Source organism: Lingula anatina, chromosome 1, assembly GCF_051362555.1.
Source record: "Lingula anatina isolate TDL-2025a chromosome 1, LinAna3.0, whole genome shotgun sequence".
NCBI classification, from domain to species: domain Eukaryota; kingdom Metazoa; phylum Brachiopoda; class Lingulata; order Lingulida; family Lingulidae; genus Lingula; species Lingula anatina.
The window spans coordinates 28,513,934-28,532,472 of record NC_141767.1 but is presented as its reverse complement, the minus strand read 5'-3'; the positions used below and the strand labels follow the sequence as shown (position 1 = coordinate 28,532,472).

Sequence of the window (18,539 nt, the reverse complement as noted above, 5' to 3'; positions counted from 1 at the left end):
CTCTCACACTCCGGATCCGCTTGTTGCTAAGGGCGCTCACAGCCGCCATTGTGCCGGCTGTTGATTTTTCCCTTTGAACGAGGTGTTTTCAGATCGATGCTGATTATATGGGCTTCGTTTGCTGGAACAATGTTAAATAATTTAACGTGAAATCAAGTTAAATAATTTCAAAGGACTAGGATCAACAACCCAAACAACCTGCCTTGTTACGCTGTTATTCAAGCACACCGTGGAAATGACATTGCCTAGTAAAGCGGGGGACGGGGTCACAGTCTTAGCCAGTGAGTTTGTCAACCAAACAAACACTAAGCTGTCGTGGTGAGAATATGAGAACTGGCAAACGTTTAGTTTCATGGAGTTTCCTGGAAAGTGCGTGAGCGTAACAAGGAGGAGATAAACTTCTAAAGAGACAGACAGGGACACACTGAAGTAAGTTTGAAACTGTAGAGGGTACCAGCATGATATAACGCACACCATGTTCCAGGTCACGTACAGATGTCTGTAAGTGAAACATTCACTGTTATGTGCTGGCCTGATATTTGATAGTCAGACAGAGATAAGAATATCAGCGGTAAGAATATCAGTGCTGCCTCAGATTTGTCACACAGAGGCCAACTGATAGACAAGAAAAGGAAAAACTGAACTTTTTGAAATTAAAGATGGACATCATTGGAATGTCTAGTAACCTGTCCATTCGGTCACCAAAAAGACCGGTCAAAACGGCGCTACACCAGGCCATCGTCGACGGGCGTCTTCACCAGGTTCGTCTCTTGGTCTCAGTCCACAAGTGTAACGTCGATTCACGGGACATGAACGGAAGGACCCCCATGATGATATCCTGTATTTTAGATAACGAAGAGGTGGGTTTGAAAATGGCAAAAATCTGCCTCAAGGCGGGGGCGTTCTTGAATGCGAAAGACATATTCGGTCGGTCTGCTCTCAGTTATGCTTGTATGAAGGGAAAGCATGAAATAGTGAGGAGGATCCTCAGGGAAGACATCATGGGAGTAAACGACAAGGACAATGACGGCAACACGCCGTTGATCCACGCAGCCACCAGTGGCAAACCCGCTGTTGTTAAATTAGTGGTGGATATACTGAACCGCTACGGACTTCCTATTGATATAAGGAATAATCTGGGTTACACAGCCCTCCTCCTTGCTGCTAAGCACGGACATTATGTGTCAGCACACATTTTGCTCAAGGAAGGCGGTGCAGCGTCAAAGCTACGTGACAATGAGTATTTTCTCAACGCCTCTGAGTGGGCTAGAAGAAGTTATGAATTAAGAGCGAGTGCTATCAAGTTACACGCTCAGAAGAACCAAATTCTTCACCGTCCCCACACTCAACCGTCCTCTTCATCCCCTTGTGGTGACACACGACTGCCGAGAGAGCACGACATGTACCGAAGAAATTACACCCCGATTTGCCGACATGTTAAAGCCGTCCACGATCTTTCCAGCTTCTACGACAGCTCCATCAGACTTCCAACCATATTTGCCGGTAACTATGGTGATCAGCGCGAGTCGCGAGAGGAGGCCCTGTTGGACGGGCAGGACGCCCGCAAGGTTTTCTTGGACACGGTGGAAGTGCTTGAGCAGCAGCGACAAACCAATGTGATTGGGTCCAGTAATGAGTCTTCCCAGGCCTCTGAAGCTTCCAATGCCAGTCACAGGCCCGTGTCCACGCGCACGGCGTTCACGACATTTACGCGAGGGGCGACTCGTCAAGGCAACCCCCACCCGTCCACCGCTAAACTTCTGGCGTTCACCAAGCGAAGTCACACACAAATGCGACCAGATCTTTCGACTTTGTTCAAACTGTATTCTGATCAGTATTACTTTTCGCTACCTCAACCGGAGGAAGAACAACGGGGTGAGATTGTTTTCAGGGACCCTGGGATTTCAATAGAAATTGCCGCCCCCGGGGAGTTCACTCCAGCAGTGACACCCCGGGGAAGCATGGTAGTCACCAAGTCATGACTGTCACGAGGGACACCCATGCGACCAATTTGTGCCACCATCAAGACAGAAAACCTATAACTGTGATGACCGACCCAATCAAACCCAATCAAAACTAGCCTAGACGATGAATTTTCTATTAAATCAAAAAGAGCTTATTCCAATCAAAATACACATACTTGTGATTCAATGCCGATTCTCTTTTAGAAAAATTAATCGCTGTATTTATGCTCACACCAAGCAGGGTAATTATGTAATATTTCTCGTACTGTCAATATCCAGAAAATGCCTGAGTCACGTCTTTGCAAAGGACGTACATGTATATCACACCCCTCTATCTGTCACAGGGGGCTGTTCCTAATTTTACATTAGTGAGGTCATCGGAGATAAAGTTTTGAATTTTAGATAGAAGATTGAATGTTGGTACTCTGTCTGATTCGAAAAATATCTCAGATATGGACAATAAAATTATTTACGCTAATCTTTTTGCTGGCGGTTTATTTTTCTTTTTATGTTACAAATGGTACATTCCCCTGGTAAACCATAGTTGCATCAAAGTGTATATTTGTCGCTACCCTTTTTACAGCCCTCGGGTCAAATGTTTTAAAAGGATTTTAAATATTACAGCATTTTTCTCACGGGATTGCAATTAAGTAATATCATGCAGTAGAAACGCCAAATCGGGCTTTGTTCCAAAACTGAACAGGTGAAGAAAGTCTAACTCTATGTTTTGAAATTAACAAGTATTGTTTCCTGACAAAAGATTGCATTGTGCATGAACGTGCAACTCGGAGGCGTTTAAAATACAAATATTTTCTTTATACCAAAATCGATGCTAAGATAATATTAAACTATCCTTTTCGCACTGGGTCACAATGCCTGCAAAGAACTAAGATTTCAATGTCAGGTTAGGCCGAAGGGTATTTTATGTTATTTTGCCCTTTGGCATTCTCTAACATTGTGACTTTTCTTTCGTATAACCAAAAATACAGCTTCAGCCTGAGGCACCAACTATTGGTTTCAGTCAATGACCAAAACATTCAGCATTTCGTAAATGTTCAGTTTACTTGGGGTTAGTTAATATAAGTCGTTTCAGATCCAATTTCAAAAGTTGGTTTTGACAGGTGAAACAGAAAAGACGCTGTATCAGGTGACATATGTATGGATTACGGCGAAAGTTGGATTAATAGATAAATAGTTTGTAACTAAGGAAAAGTTTAATTCTAAATTCATAAACTTCTCAGGTTATATCTTGAAGCGTATGCCTTTTTACAGAGCACCGACTTTTTCTAAAGAGCTTTGATATAGATAAATTAACTGGTACTGATAATCTTCATCATTTATTTTGTAACTGTTCACTGCGGTAAGATGAAATGCGCACACAACGAAACTGAATTTTTTCTTCCTCGAAAATATTGGATTGCTCGAGGAGATCATGATCCCAGAAAATAGGCCCTATCGCCGCAGAACCCAGATACAAAGTTTGTAATGATTTGTCATCATTAATGGTTTGTTATAATCAACGGGTGACCTTTCAAACCTTACTCGTATAGCAAGAGCGCCATATTGTATCCTGCAAAAATCAATTACAAATATAATCACGCATTCAAAACTTGATGGAATGAATGCTTCAGCAGGCTTCTAGTTATCCAAAATATGAATTTGAGTAACATATTCTTTATTTGAATTGAGTGTATGGATTGAATTTAGTCAATGACAGAGCAAGACGAGCGCTGTCACAAGCTTTTGACAAAATTGAAAGGAACGTACACGTAATTAGGAAAATTGTGTAGATTAAATGCATATGTAATTGCTGAGTGAAAATGCATAGGTCAACGGTCAAAATGGTATCAATTTATGATTCTTCATAATTGCAAAATTGATGATGGAAATAATAAATCAATACCATCTTACGTATAACTAAATGTGTCCCTTGGCAGTTATAATTAATCAAATGCCCTCTCAAGCCCATACTGTTACAATATAATCTTAAAAAGCAACTCATATCTCAACCCAATCATAAACCCTACTAAATTTGTCGGTTAAATGCGGTTAATTGAATCACTCATGGATTTGATTGTGCGAAACCTTGAATCTATTGGGTTATTCATTTGGCTGATGGATGCAAGGTGAAACCCACCATCGAGCTTCGGTTGACTCTCGGCCTGCATCTACTCTCTGACTACAGGGTGCGCCAGTAGTCTGTTACAAAATTATTGCATCGCTGATACTTTAATTTTACACGCAAACTATTGTAGAAGACCCTGACATCAGAGACACTATTTTAGAAGCTCCCGATATCACAGGCTAGCCTGCATCTGTAGGGGGGAACTTATGTCTTTACAGAAGTTCAGCAGTTCACCTTGCCCCAGTGGACATTATCAGTATTACAATGAACTGATTGCGTAACACATACTCACTTATTCAACCATTAAATGAAAAAGGATATCGATGAATAGTATAATTGATCTTTTTGATATTTTGCATTTTCTCGTTTTAACAGTACCCCGTTGCTGTATCGTAGCACAACGATGACCTGCTTTTAATTTTCTCACGGCACAGGTGATCATTTTGTGTTATGCTAATCGCGCATAATCAAAATGTTTTTTAAAACGGAAAATAATAACTGTGGGAATAAATTACTAACAGTTGGTAATTTTCTATGGCTTTTAGCCTTAAATCAAAATGTTTTTAAAAGTAGAAATGATATTAGTCATGCACTGATCATAAATGTTTTATCGTGGCAAAAAGGGATGTTATTTAAAAGCTGTATACAATTCTAACATTACCGGAACCGAACATGTATTCATTTCACCATCCGTTCCTTAGTAATATGTCGCAATATGCATATCGTCCCGGCAAATTGAAGTAGTAATTAGACATACATTTTACGCTGCGTGGGTTTTGTTTACGGTAAAACCTGGCTGGCAGGTGTGCCTTTGTATTATTACAATTCAAAATAATCCGGCTAAAAAAGCATTGTAAGACGCGAATAATGCGGGAACAATCGTGCAATTCAGTGTAGTTTGGAGTAGCCTTAAGTCGTGTCTAAAACGCGCCAGGACTCTACTGACGATCATTAAAATCTCAACAAGTCCTGAATCTCGATGAAGATGGCATTTAGCTTCTACAATCTACAATAACCCGCTTAACCTTCTAACCCCACAGCTGTGCCGTGCCTGTGACAACCTCGCCCTGCCACACCGTGAAATATTCTAAAATAACATTATTGTTACACGACTACCTGGAACACCTCTACAAACGACTTCACGCAGTTTACTCAAACGCAGTGACAGAAAGTTCTCCCCCTCTCAAATAAAACCGCCGAGCACTTGAGATCGTAAAGGTGTGATAAACCCACAGAAGGGTCCATCTGGTATTGATGAGTCACAAAGAAGCTTACATCTCTTCACTTTCAGGTATTGAAATAAGCACCAGGGAAACTAATATTCCATTCATAGAACTGTGCATAATGTTTACTTTCATATTTTTTTTATTTTGAATTGAGAATTCACCAGCCCTGTGCTTGGCAAATATGACTGCATAGTGCTTTTAGTTCTAAACTGTCTGAGATACGCCACCATGAAGAAAAATAGAAAGGCAAAATTACTAGGATTTTGAAAAAAAAAACTATACTGTGTATTTTCTTGTAAGAGAGATTGATAAGAAATCTCCAGTAAATATAAGTCAATAAATATTGCCAAGCTCAGCGAGTGTTATAGAAATAAAAGAAAATCGATGTTGTGTATCGATTCTATTTCCAAGGAAATCAAGTAAATATGAGCACTCAGTCTTCGGACGACTGACATAACATGTAAACGTTGGGAATCGACACATAATTCTGCCTATCCTGGATTGTGCTTGAGGTTTATGCTCGGTCTCAACTGATACATTGCCGGAGTACCTGCTCTTCATATCAGTATTACGCTGATGCGGCCAAATGCTGCAAACAGACTTCATCTTGGGTCTGTTAAGTAAGATAACTCCAATGGCTTAAAAGCTTGCCTAATCAAGTGTTACGTGTGTGTAACCTAGAATTCCAGTTAAAATAACCATCTCAAAAAAAAAAAAAAAAAAAAAAAAAAAAGAGCAAACTACCGATATGCATTTCCCGCCTTTCAAAGAGAGAAGTATTGAAATCAAAAACAACAACCAACTACATGTATGTTAAGATTCGAATTCGCCAAATACACTATAGGTCATTGTACAGTGTACCTATCTCAACTAACACATTTACGTTAAAGTAATTAATCCGAATCTGTGGCGGTTGATGATCAGAGCGACTCGAGAGAGGAGGCCCTGTTGGACGGGCAGGACCCCTGCAAGGTTTTCTTGGACACGGTGGAATGCTTGGGCAGCAGCGGGGTTTGGATAAAACGAAGATAGATGAAACGAAGTACCTTTTTCAATATATGCAAAATTGAGATAAAACTTGACACAGTAACACACATAAATACAGGATTCATCGAGGAAATTACACAAAATAACACTTGTAAGAAGCATTGACTCCTCCCCAGGACAGAAACCTTACATCCTCAACGGAGTTCAAGCTTGATCAGTTTCAGTATAAATCATTGTTGATAATACCCCCGTCACACTTATTCGGAATCAGCAGGAATGAAGAAGAATGAGCCTGAACTAAAATTTTTTAAAATTCGCACCACATTCGGGGAAAATTTCAAATTGACCTTAATTATTGTAAGAGTACCGTTGGAATACTCAGAATGCGCTTGAATTAGCCTGGAATGATGAGTGCACTTTCGACTGTATTAGCTCTCAAAAGCAGTTCGAATGTAGTTGGAAAACTAGGAAGATTTATAATGCTGTAAGAAGGCAGTAAGAATATTTAGAATATACTTTGAACGGCGCACTAGTGTAGTTCGATTGCTGGCAACATTAATATTTCAGCTCATCCGAGGCACATTCGAAACATTCTGGCGGGATATAAAATCCCCGTCACACTAGAGGCGTAATGATTAAGAATGGCGTCTGAAATACAATTCTTTGTGCATTCCAGGATATTCGAAGAGCATTTTAAAAACATTCTAAAAATTCTGAGTGCATTCCAAATATTTTTTGCCATTCTTGTGACCGGCTCGATTGTTTTTGTCATGTCAAAAACTTTCGAAGTGCATTCCAAGAGAAAATTTATCGCAATATCCTTACAGTATTCCAACTACATTCGAGTTGCATTTGAGAGGTAACATGCCTGGAATGTGCAAGAATCATTCCAGGCGGGTTCGATGTGCATTCCATTATTCCAGAGTCATTCTCACAAAGCCGTAATATTTTATGATAATTTGAAATTCCCTCCCGAATATGGTACGAATTTTTAAATTTAGTAATTCCGGCTTGATTCCTACTGATTTCGAACAAGTTTGACGGGGCTTTAAGTCACTTGTCAGTTCGAATATTCCTCTAATGTGATCAGAATGTTTTGAATGCTGTCGGAATGCCGTGAGAATATTTAGAATGCAGTCATAGTGCAGTTAGAGTACTGTTCAAATGCCATTCGATAAATTTCCACTTGGAATGCACTTCGAAAGTTTTTAACATGACAAAAACATTCGGGATGCCACAAGAATGGGTAAGAATATTTAAAACGCACTCGGAATTTTTAGAATGCTCTTCGAATATCCAGGAGAGCACAAAGAATTGTCTTTCCGACGGCATTCTTGCTCATTCCGCCTCTAGTGTGACGGGGGTATTACATGTTCGGGAGTTAAGAGTTAGTAAAAAGAGAACTACAGGAACATAGATATAAAATTTCGAGATCTTTTTTTTTCAGACAATCCGTAGGTACGTGTAGGGCCTATCAGCAAATCGACTCAACTTACAAACCACAGCACAAGATCCAGGGTCATGTGACAGAGCTGTTGAAAACCGGTGTTACAGGAATGGAAGTACTCTAGGAACCGTACATGTATTCTGTTCCCAATTACTTTGCACAGGTGACTTTCGTCACATATACTAACCACAATACTCCGACTAACCCTAACCTGTACCAATCATATGGGACCCCGGACTTTTATTCCTAGGACTACCATTACTGTCACACCAGGCGACGTATACACTGATTAATGTCTGGTGTATGCTATTGTTTAGCGAGCTCTGAGGGATGTTCAAGGCTATGATATACTGTGTTTGTCTCCAGTGACTTGTTGTCAAGTTGGGGGATAGCTGGACCTAGAGTGGGCAGAAAGGGAGAATGTCATCTACTCCTTCCCCCTACCTACAAGCGTTTCTGTAGGCGGATGTGTCGTGCCAAACGAAGCAAAAAAGAAAAAAACATAACGATTTGATAAATTGCCAAATGGCAATGATGTTTTTTTTTTCATCACAGTGATCTGATCTATCATAGCAATAAATTTAATGTAAAAAAGATGTAACAACCTGCAAGTTGTTCCCAGTTGAGTGACATTAATCTCAATTACCATTTTAATCGACATCCAATTGTTGAGATTGAGGACTTAAAAGTATTAATAAATTAACTGCTTTGTGTTAACAAGCGAGTCGTGCACGATCATGACAAATGCAAAGAGCTGCTTGGAAAGAACGAGTCGTAAAATTAAACCGTATCTTACTCTGCAGCATTATGGATACAGCATGTATGTATATTTTCATGCTGATTTCTGTCGTAGATATGTCCCTATCCATGACCACCTTTTATCCATATTGGTACATGTACATGGATGAAGATATAGACGAAGACAATCGACCGGAAGAGGCATTGGCCAACGAAACTTGTCCATTTCAGAGTTGTTTAGGGAACTGTGGCCTTGTGAGTGGAAACATGGAATTTAAAAGAAGATGTTCTTGTGATGAACTTTGTCTGACGTTTGGTGATTGTTGCTTGGACTTTGAACTTGAATGTAAAATCGAGTTTGAAAGAGCGAAGATAAGGTTTGAATCGTCCAACATGACGTCATGGCCAACATGTAAAGCCTTGCCATATCCGTTGGAATTGGAACCCCCGTTGCAAAGTATAGGTAGTTTAATCAAAAATGTGATATTAAAAAGTGACTGTCCGCACTTCTGGAGGGCACATGATATACGTCAGGAATGTGAACTAGAAGAAACAGAAACAACATCGACAGTGGCGCGAATACCGGTGACCGACCACACATCTCATATCCATTTTAAAAATGTATACTGTGCTTTATGTAATGGTGTAACGAATTACACATTTTGGACTTTAAGGTTTAACTGTTCTACGTCGGTGTACGTAGAGAACGTCAACGACCCCATTGCCGAGTTGGAAAACAATCCTTACTGCAAAAAAATAATTTCCCCACCAAGGTGGGCTCCCGTTCGAAAGTGTCGTTTTGATTTGATACGTACCTGCATGGTCAATGAGAGTTCTCCGGATGTAGAACTAAAATGCTACCAACACCAAGACTACATTCACCCAAGAGGGGGATCCTCCTACAAGAACTTCTACTGCGCACTTTGTAACGGCGTTGTCATCAAATCAGTTGTTGGGTTGAGTTTTATGATGGAAGAATGTTATTGTAGTTATTGCTGTCCAGAACCAGGCTGCTCCTGGGACGATCCCTTCCAACGACTGGAGTTTTTCTCATTTGCAATTACTATGGATTTCAATCAGGAGGACGGATTAAATGTCGGGTTTACGAACGGCAGGCAACAAATGGTTTCTTCAGTCTCGCAAGTCCAATCAAACTGCCGCGTTTCATCCCAAATATCTTTATGTTCACATCAGATGTGTATGGCTGACTATGTACTAAGAAATAACTCGTGTGTTTACCAATATACTCTGTACAGTGCACGGGTAATTACTTCCTGGCAAATGACAAACGGCTCAGGATCACTTGGATATGGCTTTACCTTTGTTGATACTAATCTTCGAACAAATGTGAATTCTTTTATAAAAACACGCTTTCAAATATTTGGGGATGTTATAACAAACGCTGTGGATATGAAGGATGGCAAAACATTTCTGATGGTCACAGATTTTCTCGTGAAACAAAATCAGACAAAACCTGACTTCAGGGCCATTAACGAAGCTTTTGACACAGGATTCACGAATGTGACTGCTGAATTGCAACTGTCGTATGAGAATGGAGGTTATGTGTTCGTGTACAAAGATTCAAATTACTCGTTCAGCCTACATCACGCTCCCCCAATAGACTGTGCGAGAATCATGCTAAACATATCTGAATACACTACATTTGAAAATGGCACGTTGTACATTCCTTTCGTAAACAAGTTGATACGTCCTGGGGATTACATCATCGAGAATGATTCAATCTTTGTCTGCAGCGATTTGATAGATTCAGCTGTCATCCCACAACTGGACGCAAATGTTGACTTCTTTAAATTTTCTGCAGCATCAGGGATCGTCTCCATTGTTTGCCTCTCCGTCTCTATCATTTGTCTTGGGATCCGCATTGGTCTCCAACCCTTTGTTCAGTTATATCATACTTTCCATTTACGACTTCAGTGCACACATTTTACTATTCTTTTCGTGTCAAAGGTACTCTTTTTGCTACGTCCATTTTTTATTGGGAATGCACTCGGATGTGAGATAATTGGAGCTCTGTTTCACTGGAGTGTACTTTCGTCTTTCTGCTGGACGAACGTCATAGCAATAGAATTGGTGAAAACTTTCAGCACTAAATTAGGTTCGTTGACAACCTCCACCCTGGGCCGTTTCAGACGTCAAATGTTCGTGTATCTTTTTTATGCTCTTGGTGTACCTGCACTGTTTGTTGCCATTGCTGTTAGTCTAGATCATGTCCCTGGTATTCAGTCTGATTTCCGACCTGGTTACAACATGGGCGTTTGCTGGATATCGCAGAAATATCCTCTACTGGTTTTCTTAGTCACCCCTATTGGCCTCATCATATCAACGAATACTGTATTGTTCGTAATATGCGTGAGATCACTAAAAATTGCTATGGCAAGACGAGGAAGTCTTTTAGGCAATCAAAAGAATCAGACGCTGTCGATTTATGTGAAGTTGCTGTCCTTAATGGGCGTTCACTGGGTGTTTGGTTTCGTCGCAGGCTCTGTCGCTGATACCACCGTAAGCGAAGTGCTATGGTTTTTGTTCATTTTTACCGCGTGCTTAGACGGTGTGTATATATTTGTTGCTACAGTTTGCACAAAAAGAGTTTGGCAAGAAATTAAAGTTTATTGTATAGAAAAACCCACACACGAGCAAACGTGCGCCACAATCAGCACCCGTCTGTGAAAAGTTCTGCTAGAAGGACCAATAAGCCTACCGCTAGATGGCACTGCGGCTCACAAGTATACCTCGTGTATAGCATGATACGCATAAAAGAGGATAAATTATCGTAAGGATAATTTAACTATTCTGAAAAGTGAACAATGAAATTCACCTTGTGTAGATGCCTGAGGCATTTTTAGTAATTTTCATCTACCTCTACTGGTTTCTATTAAACTACAGCATATTTGTTGTGGCGGAACTTGTATGTACGTTTACAAAGAGAGACACAACTGCTCAAAACAACGTTATTCGTTATTGTAAATCGTGTATGCCCAATGGTGTTAGTAACAATATTTTCATGACAATATACAAACCACTTGTATGGATGACACAACAGTTTCTGAGATTCGTAGACTATTTGATGAAAGCAAATTACAGCAAATTGCTGACACAACATGGGACTGGTCTAGGACAAACAAAATGCGATTAAACAGGAAAAAAAAAACAAAACAAATGGCCATATCATTTAAACGCAAGAATGCAGATATCCCTAAGTTTGTTACTGACAAAACAGATATTGAATTTGTAGAATCATTTAAATTACTCGGAGTGTATACAGGCCTTCCCAACTACCAGACTCGGCACCGAATGATCCCGAATTCACCGGTAGATCGGATCACACTACCCGTTTTCAAGGTGTGTATCAGTACGCATTTCACAGTATCAGACGCGACACCGCTCTTGCCTAGTACGCGATGTGATAGTGACGATTCTCAGCGAGGTTGAAAAGTATTGCATTACCACTCAAAATTTGTTCGGGGTATGATACTGTGAAATGCGTACTGACTCACACCTTGAAAACGGGTAGTGTGATCCGATCTACCGGTGAATTTGGGATCATTCGGTGCCGAGTCTGGTAGTTGGGTAGGCCTGGTATATCTCTTATGACTTCACACGGAAGGTCCATAGAGGGAAAATCACCAAAAAAGCAAGCAGAAGGATTTATTTTCTACAGCATCTGAAGCGTACAGGCCTTACAACTGATGACCTTGTAACTTATTACCCGACAGTCAGTTTTAGAATATGCTGTCCCTGGCTGGCATTTTGGGTCAACAAATGAATTGACTGCCCTAGTAGAAAAGTCTCAAGAAAGAGCTCTTAAGATAATTCCTCCTGATCTTGAATATGACACTGCTTGTGAACATAGTAAACTTGAACTACTAAGTGAAAGACGGCTCAATACATGCAAAAATCGTTTATTAGGATATCAAATGAACCGGATCATAGATTGCATTATCTTTTACAACCAAAACAAAATGTCAAATATTCATTGAGGCAGGATGATTGAGGGAACCGGTGACATTCAAAAGACCTAAAATTGAAACCAAATGATCAATGAGTGACTTTTTAACCGGTGCGATATACAAGTTCCTTAATTGACTGATAGACTTTATTTTATTTTTAACCTTGCATTTTAGTTATATTGTTTCACTAGTGGTTTTATTCAACTATGATGCAAAGAATGTATTTATCCAACCCTGGGGTTGCAAATTTAATAATAATAATAATAATTTGATTAACCACGTACAGCAGTACCACACATGTAGTAAGCAAATGTATTAGTACGTGTACACGTATAGCGATTTTGTACTGAAGCTTTTTTTAACTTTTCACATTCACAAAAAACAAAAGAATATATCAAGCTCTCAAAACTCGTGTCCGTTAAAATGAATTAGCTCTTATTTTCAACACAATGAAAACTAATGCCATCGATAAGCACAATGGACAAAGGAACCAAATGATAAGTTTATCTCTTACTAACGCACCCAAGCAGTGATTTCTTTATCCTTTTTTCTCAATAAAAACGAACGTGTAAAAGAAGCATGTTCGAACTGTAATTTTATTTGCGCATTTTCAATACCTTTTACCAAAATTCCTTAAAACAAAACTCTCAATGTTTAAATGACGTGGAATTTGATGTTCCATGCTCGCTGTTGGTTATTATATTCAGACTGTACGGTTAATGTTTATGTATATGTATTTATGTATATACTTTATGCGCATTGTATATGTTTGTTAAAATATGTACACGCGTGCGAATCTTTGCATTAATACTAGACGGGGTATGTACCTGCAAAACTTTTAAACATCCGTACTCTCTCTTGAAGGCAGTACAAAATCTTGGGACGAGACCACAGGCAACCGAAGTCGGTAAAAGAACATAATATTGGTTGACCCGTCCCCCTACCTCCTTGTTTTTGCTATTGTTAAGCTGCCCCACCCCACCACCCCCATGTGCCTGCGTGTACGTGTAGATATTAATCAACTTACTCCATCTAAGTGCATTTTCATGTTTGCCACCTGTCGTTGACATAAAACCGTCTTGTAGTTGATCAGTCATAACAAATCTATTATCTATCTCGAGAAAAGTATCGATGATTGATGTGTTTCATTAATATAGTGTTTTGTCAAGTGGCGATCTATCATTTTTCGTGCTCCTCCTTATGACAATATAATTTTTGAAAGAGGTTCGTCAGTGAGATTATCATCGATTTAAGTGGATGAAGTGCTTTATCATCTTCATGTTTCATTATTTCATATTCAATCATGTTTTGATAATTTATTACAAAATATGATATATAATGTTTTACTGCACTGGTACTTAACTTTTTTAGTTATGGTCCAAACTCTTCCAATGAAATAAAAAAAATTCTTTCTCTCGAGCAAAGTGTGATCTTTATTCTTGTATCGGCTGTGTTGTTTATCTCTACAGAATAGGGCGATATTAAAGGAATGACGAGGAATATACATGATATTTGATAGATGGAAAGATAAAAATGATATTGATTCGTTCAATTTTAAGGAGTTATTGAACAAAATGATTGGCATTTAATAAAACTGAACACTGGTGAAGCAGTGTCACTTAAGCATTTACAGTTTGTCACGTCAACTTTCTGCCAACGTTATAATTAAGAAATTGCAGTATTAGCCTGAAAAGTTAAAAGGTGTCATAACACCCAGGAAAATGCGCATACTAAATAAAACTCTCTCACTCACTCACTCACTCACTCACTCAAAGAGAGAGAGAGAGAGAGAGAGAGAGTAATTATAAAGTGTAAATAGTAATTTGAACCAGCTGTTAAAGCTGTTGCCTATGCTTATACATTGCAGCGAGAAATATAAATGTCGATACTTTATATTTTCGTGGGTATTTTTAAATCAGCACAAAGGTAGATGCATTATTGAATAATTAGATGCAGGAAAACCTCATTTTCGGTATCTGGATGATAATGAAAGATTATAATACCCTTAAGAAGTGTTAAATAATTTTGACGATCTCTATTTGCACCTAGCATGTTTTAAAATTAGATTCGTTAGTCTTCTCTCAAGTACAAACTAAACAAGCTCGTTTAGTGGTTGAGAGTCATACGCTTCCTATAACCAGCTGAGTCACAGAGGTCAGTTTCTATTTTCAGTCTTTTAGAATTCGTTACACGACATAACTAAATACCTGGCCCTGTGAAGAATGCATGTTTTATGGACGAGAAATACTTTGTTCATGATTTGCTTATTGTCGTTAATAATAAGCCTTATAAGAAAGTCCACTTCCAATGTCGGAGAGACGACAAGACTGGCAAATGATATTCGACAAAGAGAGAAATGCCTAAGAAGGTGCGAGAAGCGATTCTGGAACTGCTTTGATCACAACAGACGGTTTCGGGACACGAATTATGTCCAGTGGCGATGCTGCGACAGAGGGAAAGGTTATGTAGCCTGCGTAAAAACCTGTAAGGCGCTCTCCTGGAAGTAAGTATTTCTTTTATATTTGCATGGTGTGTATTGCATCTGCTCGGTTGCATAAATTTATGTCTTTACGTTATGCAATATAATATTGAATCTGACACTTATTCGTTTGTTCGTTTAAATGTCGTAATGTGATACTGTGTATTATCACTATTGTTTTAATCGATGGGCAATAAAGTGTTCTTTATCTTGTATTTTCTAGGAAAGAACATACATGTAACTCAATTACCTTCTTCACATGTAAAATACAGTACAGATACTAAATCGCAACTATCTATTTTAACAGATGCCATATCTACTGGATGTCCACAGGAAGTCCAACTCTTGACTTCGTCCAGCCTCCCACCGTGATGGATCCTCGGTGAAAATGGACATAATATTTGCTTTTATCCAAGATGTATCCATCTCACAGAAAATTCTTTTTATTCTAATGTTTTTTAGATCTGGGATTTTAACATCTTACAATTCTGTTTCATTTTTCTTATTTTCTCTGTTTAAGTCATAAATCCTATTTGCATTATTGTATTTTTTTTTTTACAAAAATCCACACTCTTATTATTCGGTTAGTTGGTTGTTTCATTACTGCGATAATAAGACTTTTATACTGACGACAACACTTGCAAGGTATTAGTTAACGTGTTTTATATAGCATAATTACTGCTGAAACAATTCCTAATGTTCCTATTGTGGAATCAAAGTCGTATAAATGTGCTAATTACAGACCTAGACGACGTTTAATATGGAATATTTTAGACTCAAAGGTATGTCTAGGTAAAATGTGTTATTTATTTCTAAACTGTGAAGTAAGAGAATAGGTAAATGTGTAGTCAGGTGTGTCAATAACAATTAACTGACTGCTTTGTCTGAAGCACTGCTGCATTACGTAATACCGGGAATATGTGGTGATCTCTATGGGTAGTACTCTTTGAGCTGGTCTGAGTATGACTAGAGCATGGTTCGGTCAAAAGAAAGTTTCAATATTTCGGCAAAGGCTGCCAGATGTTTTTGAAATTTTGCATACAAGTAGCGGATGCTACGTTGCGTAAACTGAGCGAAGCAGTGTGTTAGATAATATACCCCAGAATGGCACAAAACAGATATACATTGCCAGACAGATAATTGCGTCGCAAGGAACGCTCCGCACAGTCTTGCAGAAATATGCCCAGACTGGTGTACTTTCACGGAAGCCATTCCCAATACATCCAGAAAAAAGTTCTGAATAAACAGCTTGAAGTCACTGTGCTAACTAGTGATGCTGGATCTTACTGCGTTAGTTGAGATTCGTATGTACCATGGACCTAACTAGAGATTAGGTCCATGTATGTACTAACTGTGCGTATACTCAGTGGATTGTTCCTTAACACGCAGCTCAAGCTGCGAGGATCCAACAGGAAAAATGGATGGACCGCAGTGCCAGACTCAGAAACACGTAGCGCCATAAAAAAGAAATGGAGATGCAAAAATTTGTTAAAAGAATCCACACGACAGAATAGATGGCATCAAGGAAGACAGTTATCAATGGCTTATGCCACATCCTTCCCCCGATCTGTATCTATTAGCAAATTGAAATAAATAATAAATAGTAAAGGCTGCTAGCTAGTTATGGGCGTTATCAATAGCTGGCAGATCTAGGGTGTGAAGGGACTGTGAGAAACATTCCGAAATAATGGTCAGATTTGTGACATTTTCCATTACTTTAGATCTGTATGCATGTGTTCGTGCGTGTGTGCGTGCGTGTGCGTGTGTGTGTGTGAGAGAGAGAGAGAGATTTTATTTAATGTGGACATTTCAGATTTGCGTAATAAAATGTATATATATTATTACGTCATATTCAGTTTACAGCTGCTATGAAAATCGACATATGTTCGACTCAGACCTGTCCAAAATAAAACTTTGCCACTAGTCTACTCATAACAAATTTATACTTGCTCTGAATGTCTTTTTATCTTTATATACAATTGAATTTATTTTATTTCTGCTAATTTGCGATTAATGAAATTGTAAATATTTAACTTCACCACAAACGCTCTACGTTATCAACCTATTATTGCTATCCGGAAAAAATTAGACAGCACACGTCTCTCAATAAATATGAGCTATGGTCCCTGGCCATTGGGCAGATGCCAGGGGACTATTAATCCTGACAATGTCCACAGAATGATTTAATACTCCCCTTGGGAGATGACTGCTAGCGTACATGGCTCATAGATACTATGAATGCTCCAAATCACATGGTTCCAGCAACTGGTTTGGTCGGAGAGTTGACCTTTTGGGAGTGTGGCTCAGAGATGGGAACTAATGTGTGTCATGTGCTAAGTACTTTTTTCTTAATATCCATTTCAGTTAATGGTTAGATTGCCAATTTCTTTTGATCTAAACATGTGTATAAATTACGTGGAACAAGATATGGCAGCCCCAAAGGATTCGGAATGGGATCTGTCTCAAATATCGATTTCAAACATTTATTAATTATTGATGTACCGAAGACTTATATAAATGTGCAGAATCCGTTAAAAGGTACTTAGAGTTTCAAAGTGGATTCTATAGAACCACAATAAGCGCTACATGTAAGTTCAGTCTACGTAAACGGAACAGAAATTCGTCATAGTAGAGAATTACGAATATGGTGCTTTCCTACGTGTGGATTTTCATTCTGCTTGTTAGCACAAATTTCATTATGTCCAATTCAAGGAGACTGCGTAAACCAATAGAATTCGATCCAGCGGACGGTTTTTTTGGAAGGGCATTTGCCAACGAGACCTGTGCTCTTCAGAGTTGTTCAGGGAACTGCGGACTTGTCAGTGGAATCATGGGATTCAAACGAAGATGTTCTTGTGATGAACTTTGTCTCACGTTTGGTGATTGTTGCTTGGACTTTGAAGTTAAATGTAAAAATGAATTTGAAAGAGCGAAGACAAGGTTTGAATCGTCCAACGTGACGTCATGGCCAACATGTGAAACCCTGGAATATCCGTTAGACTTGGAACCCCCATTGCAAAATATTGGTAGTTTTATCAAAAATGTGATATTAAAAAGTGACTGTCCACATTCCTGGAAGTTACATAATATAAGCCAGGCTTGTGAGCGAGATATAACAAACGTGACATCTACTGTGGCGCGAATACCGGTGACAGACCACATGTCTCGTCTTCATTATAAGAATGTGTACTGTGCTTTATGTAATGGCGTAAACAATTACACATTTTGGACTTTAAAGTTTAACTGTTCCACGTCAGTGTACGTAGAGAACGTCAACGACCCCATTGCCGAGTTGGAAAACAGTCCTTACTGCAAAAAAATTATATCCCCACCAAGGTGGGCCCCCGTTCGAAAGTGCCTCTTACATATAAACCCAATAGGTACCTGCATGGCCAATGAGAGTTCTCCAGATGTAGAACTTAAATGCTACCAACACCAAGACTACATTAAACAAGACTATGAATCCACCTACAAAAACTTCTACTGCGCGCTTTGTAACGGTGTTGTCATCAAGTCAGAAGTTGGTTTTATGTTTATGGTGGAAGAATGCTACTGTAGTATGTGCTGTATAGGACCAGGCTGCGACTATGTCGATCCCTTCAAAC

General features: G+C 39.1%; 1 protein-coding gene and 1 long non-coding RNA gene across 2 annotated transcripts; both read left to right on the top strand.

Annotated features, from left to right (window-relative positions):
• On the top strand, positions 1 to 2,442 carry LOC106175896 (uncharacterized). Its single transcript, XM_013558052.2, has one exon. The coding sequence runs from the start codon at positions 660 to 662 to the stop codon at positions 1,980 to 1,982; it is 1,323 nt and encodes a 440-aa protein (XP_013413506.2). The 5' UTR covers positions 1 to 659; the 3' UTR covers positions 1,983 to 2,442.
• A 12,117-nt stretch (positions 2,443 to 14,559) lies between these two features.
• Positions 14,560 to 16,547, top strand: LOC147764187 (uncharacterized). Its single transcript, XR_015331921.1, has 2 exons — positions 14,560 to 14,958; positions 15,242 to 16,547. It is a non-coding gene; the product is annotated as an uncharacterized LOC147764187 (long non-coding RNA).
• The last annotated feature ends 1,992 nt before the right edge of the window (positions 16,548 to 18,539 follow it).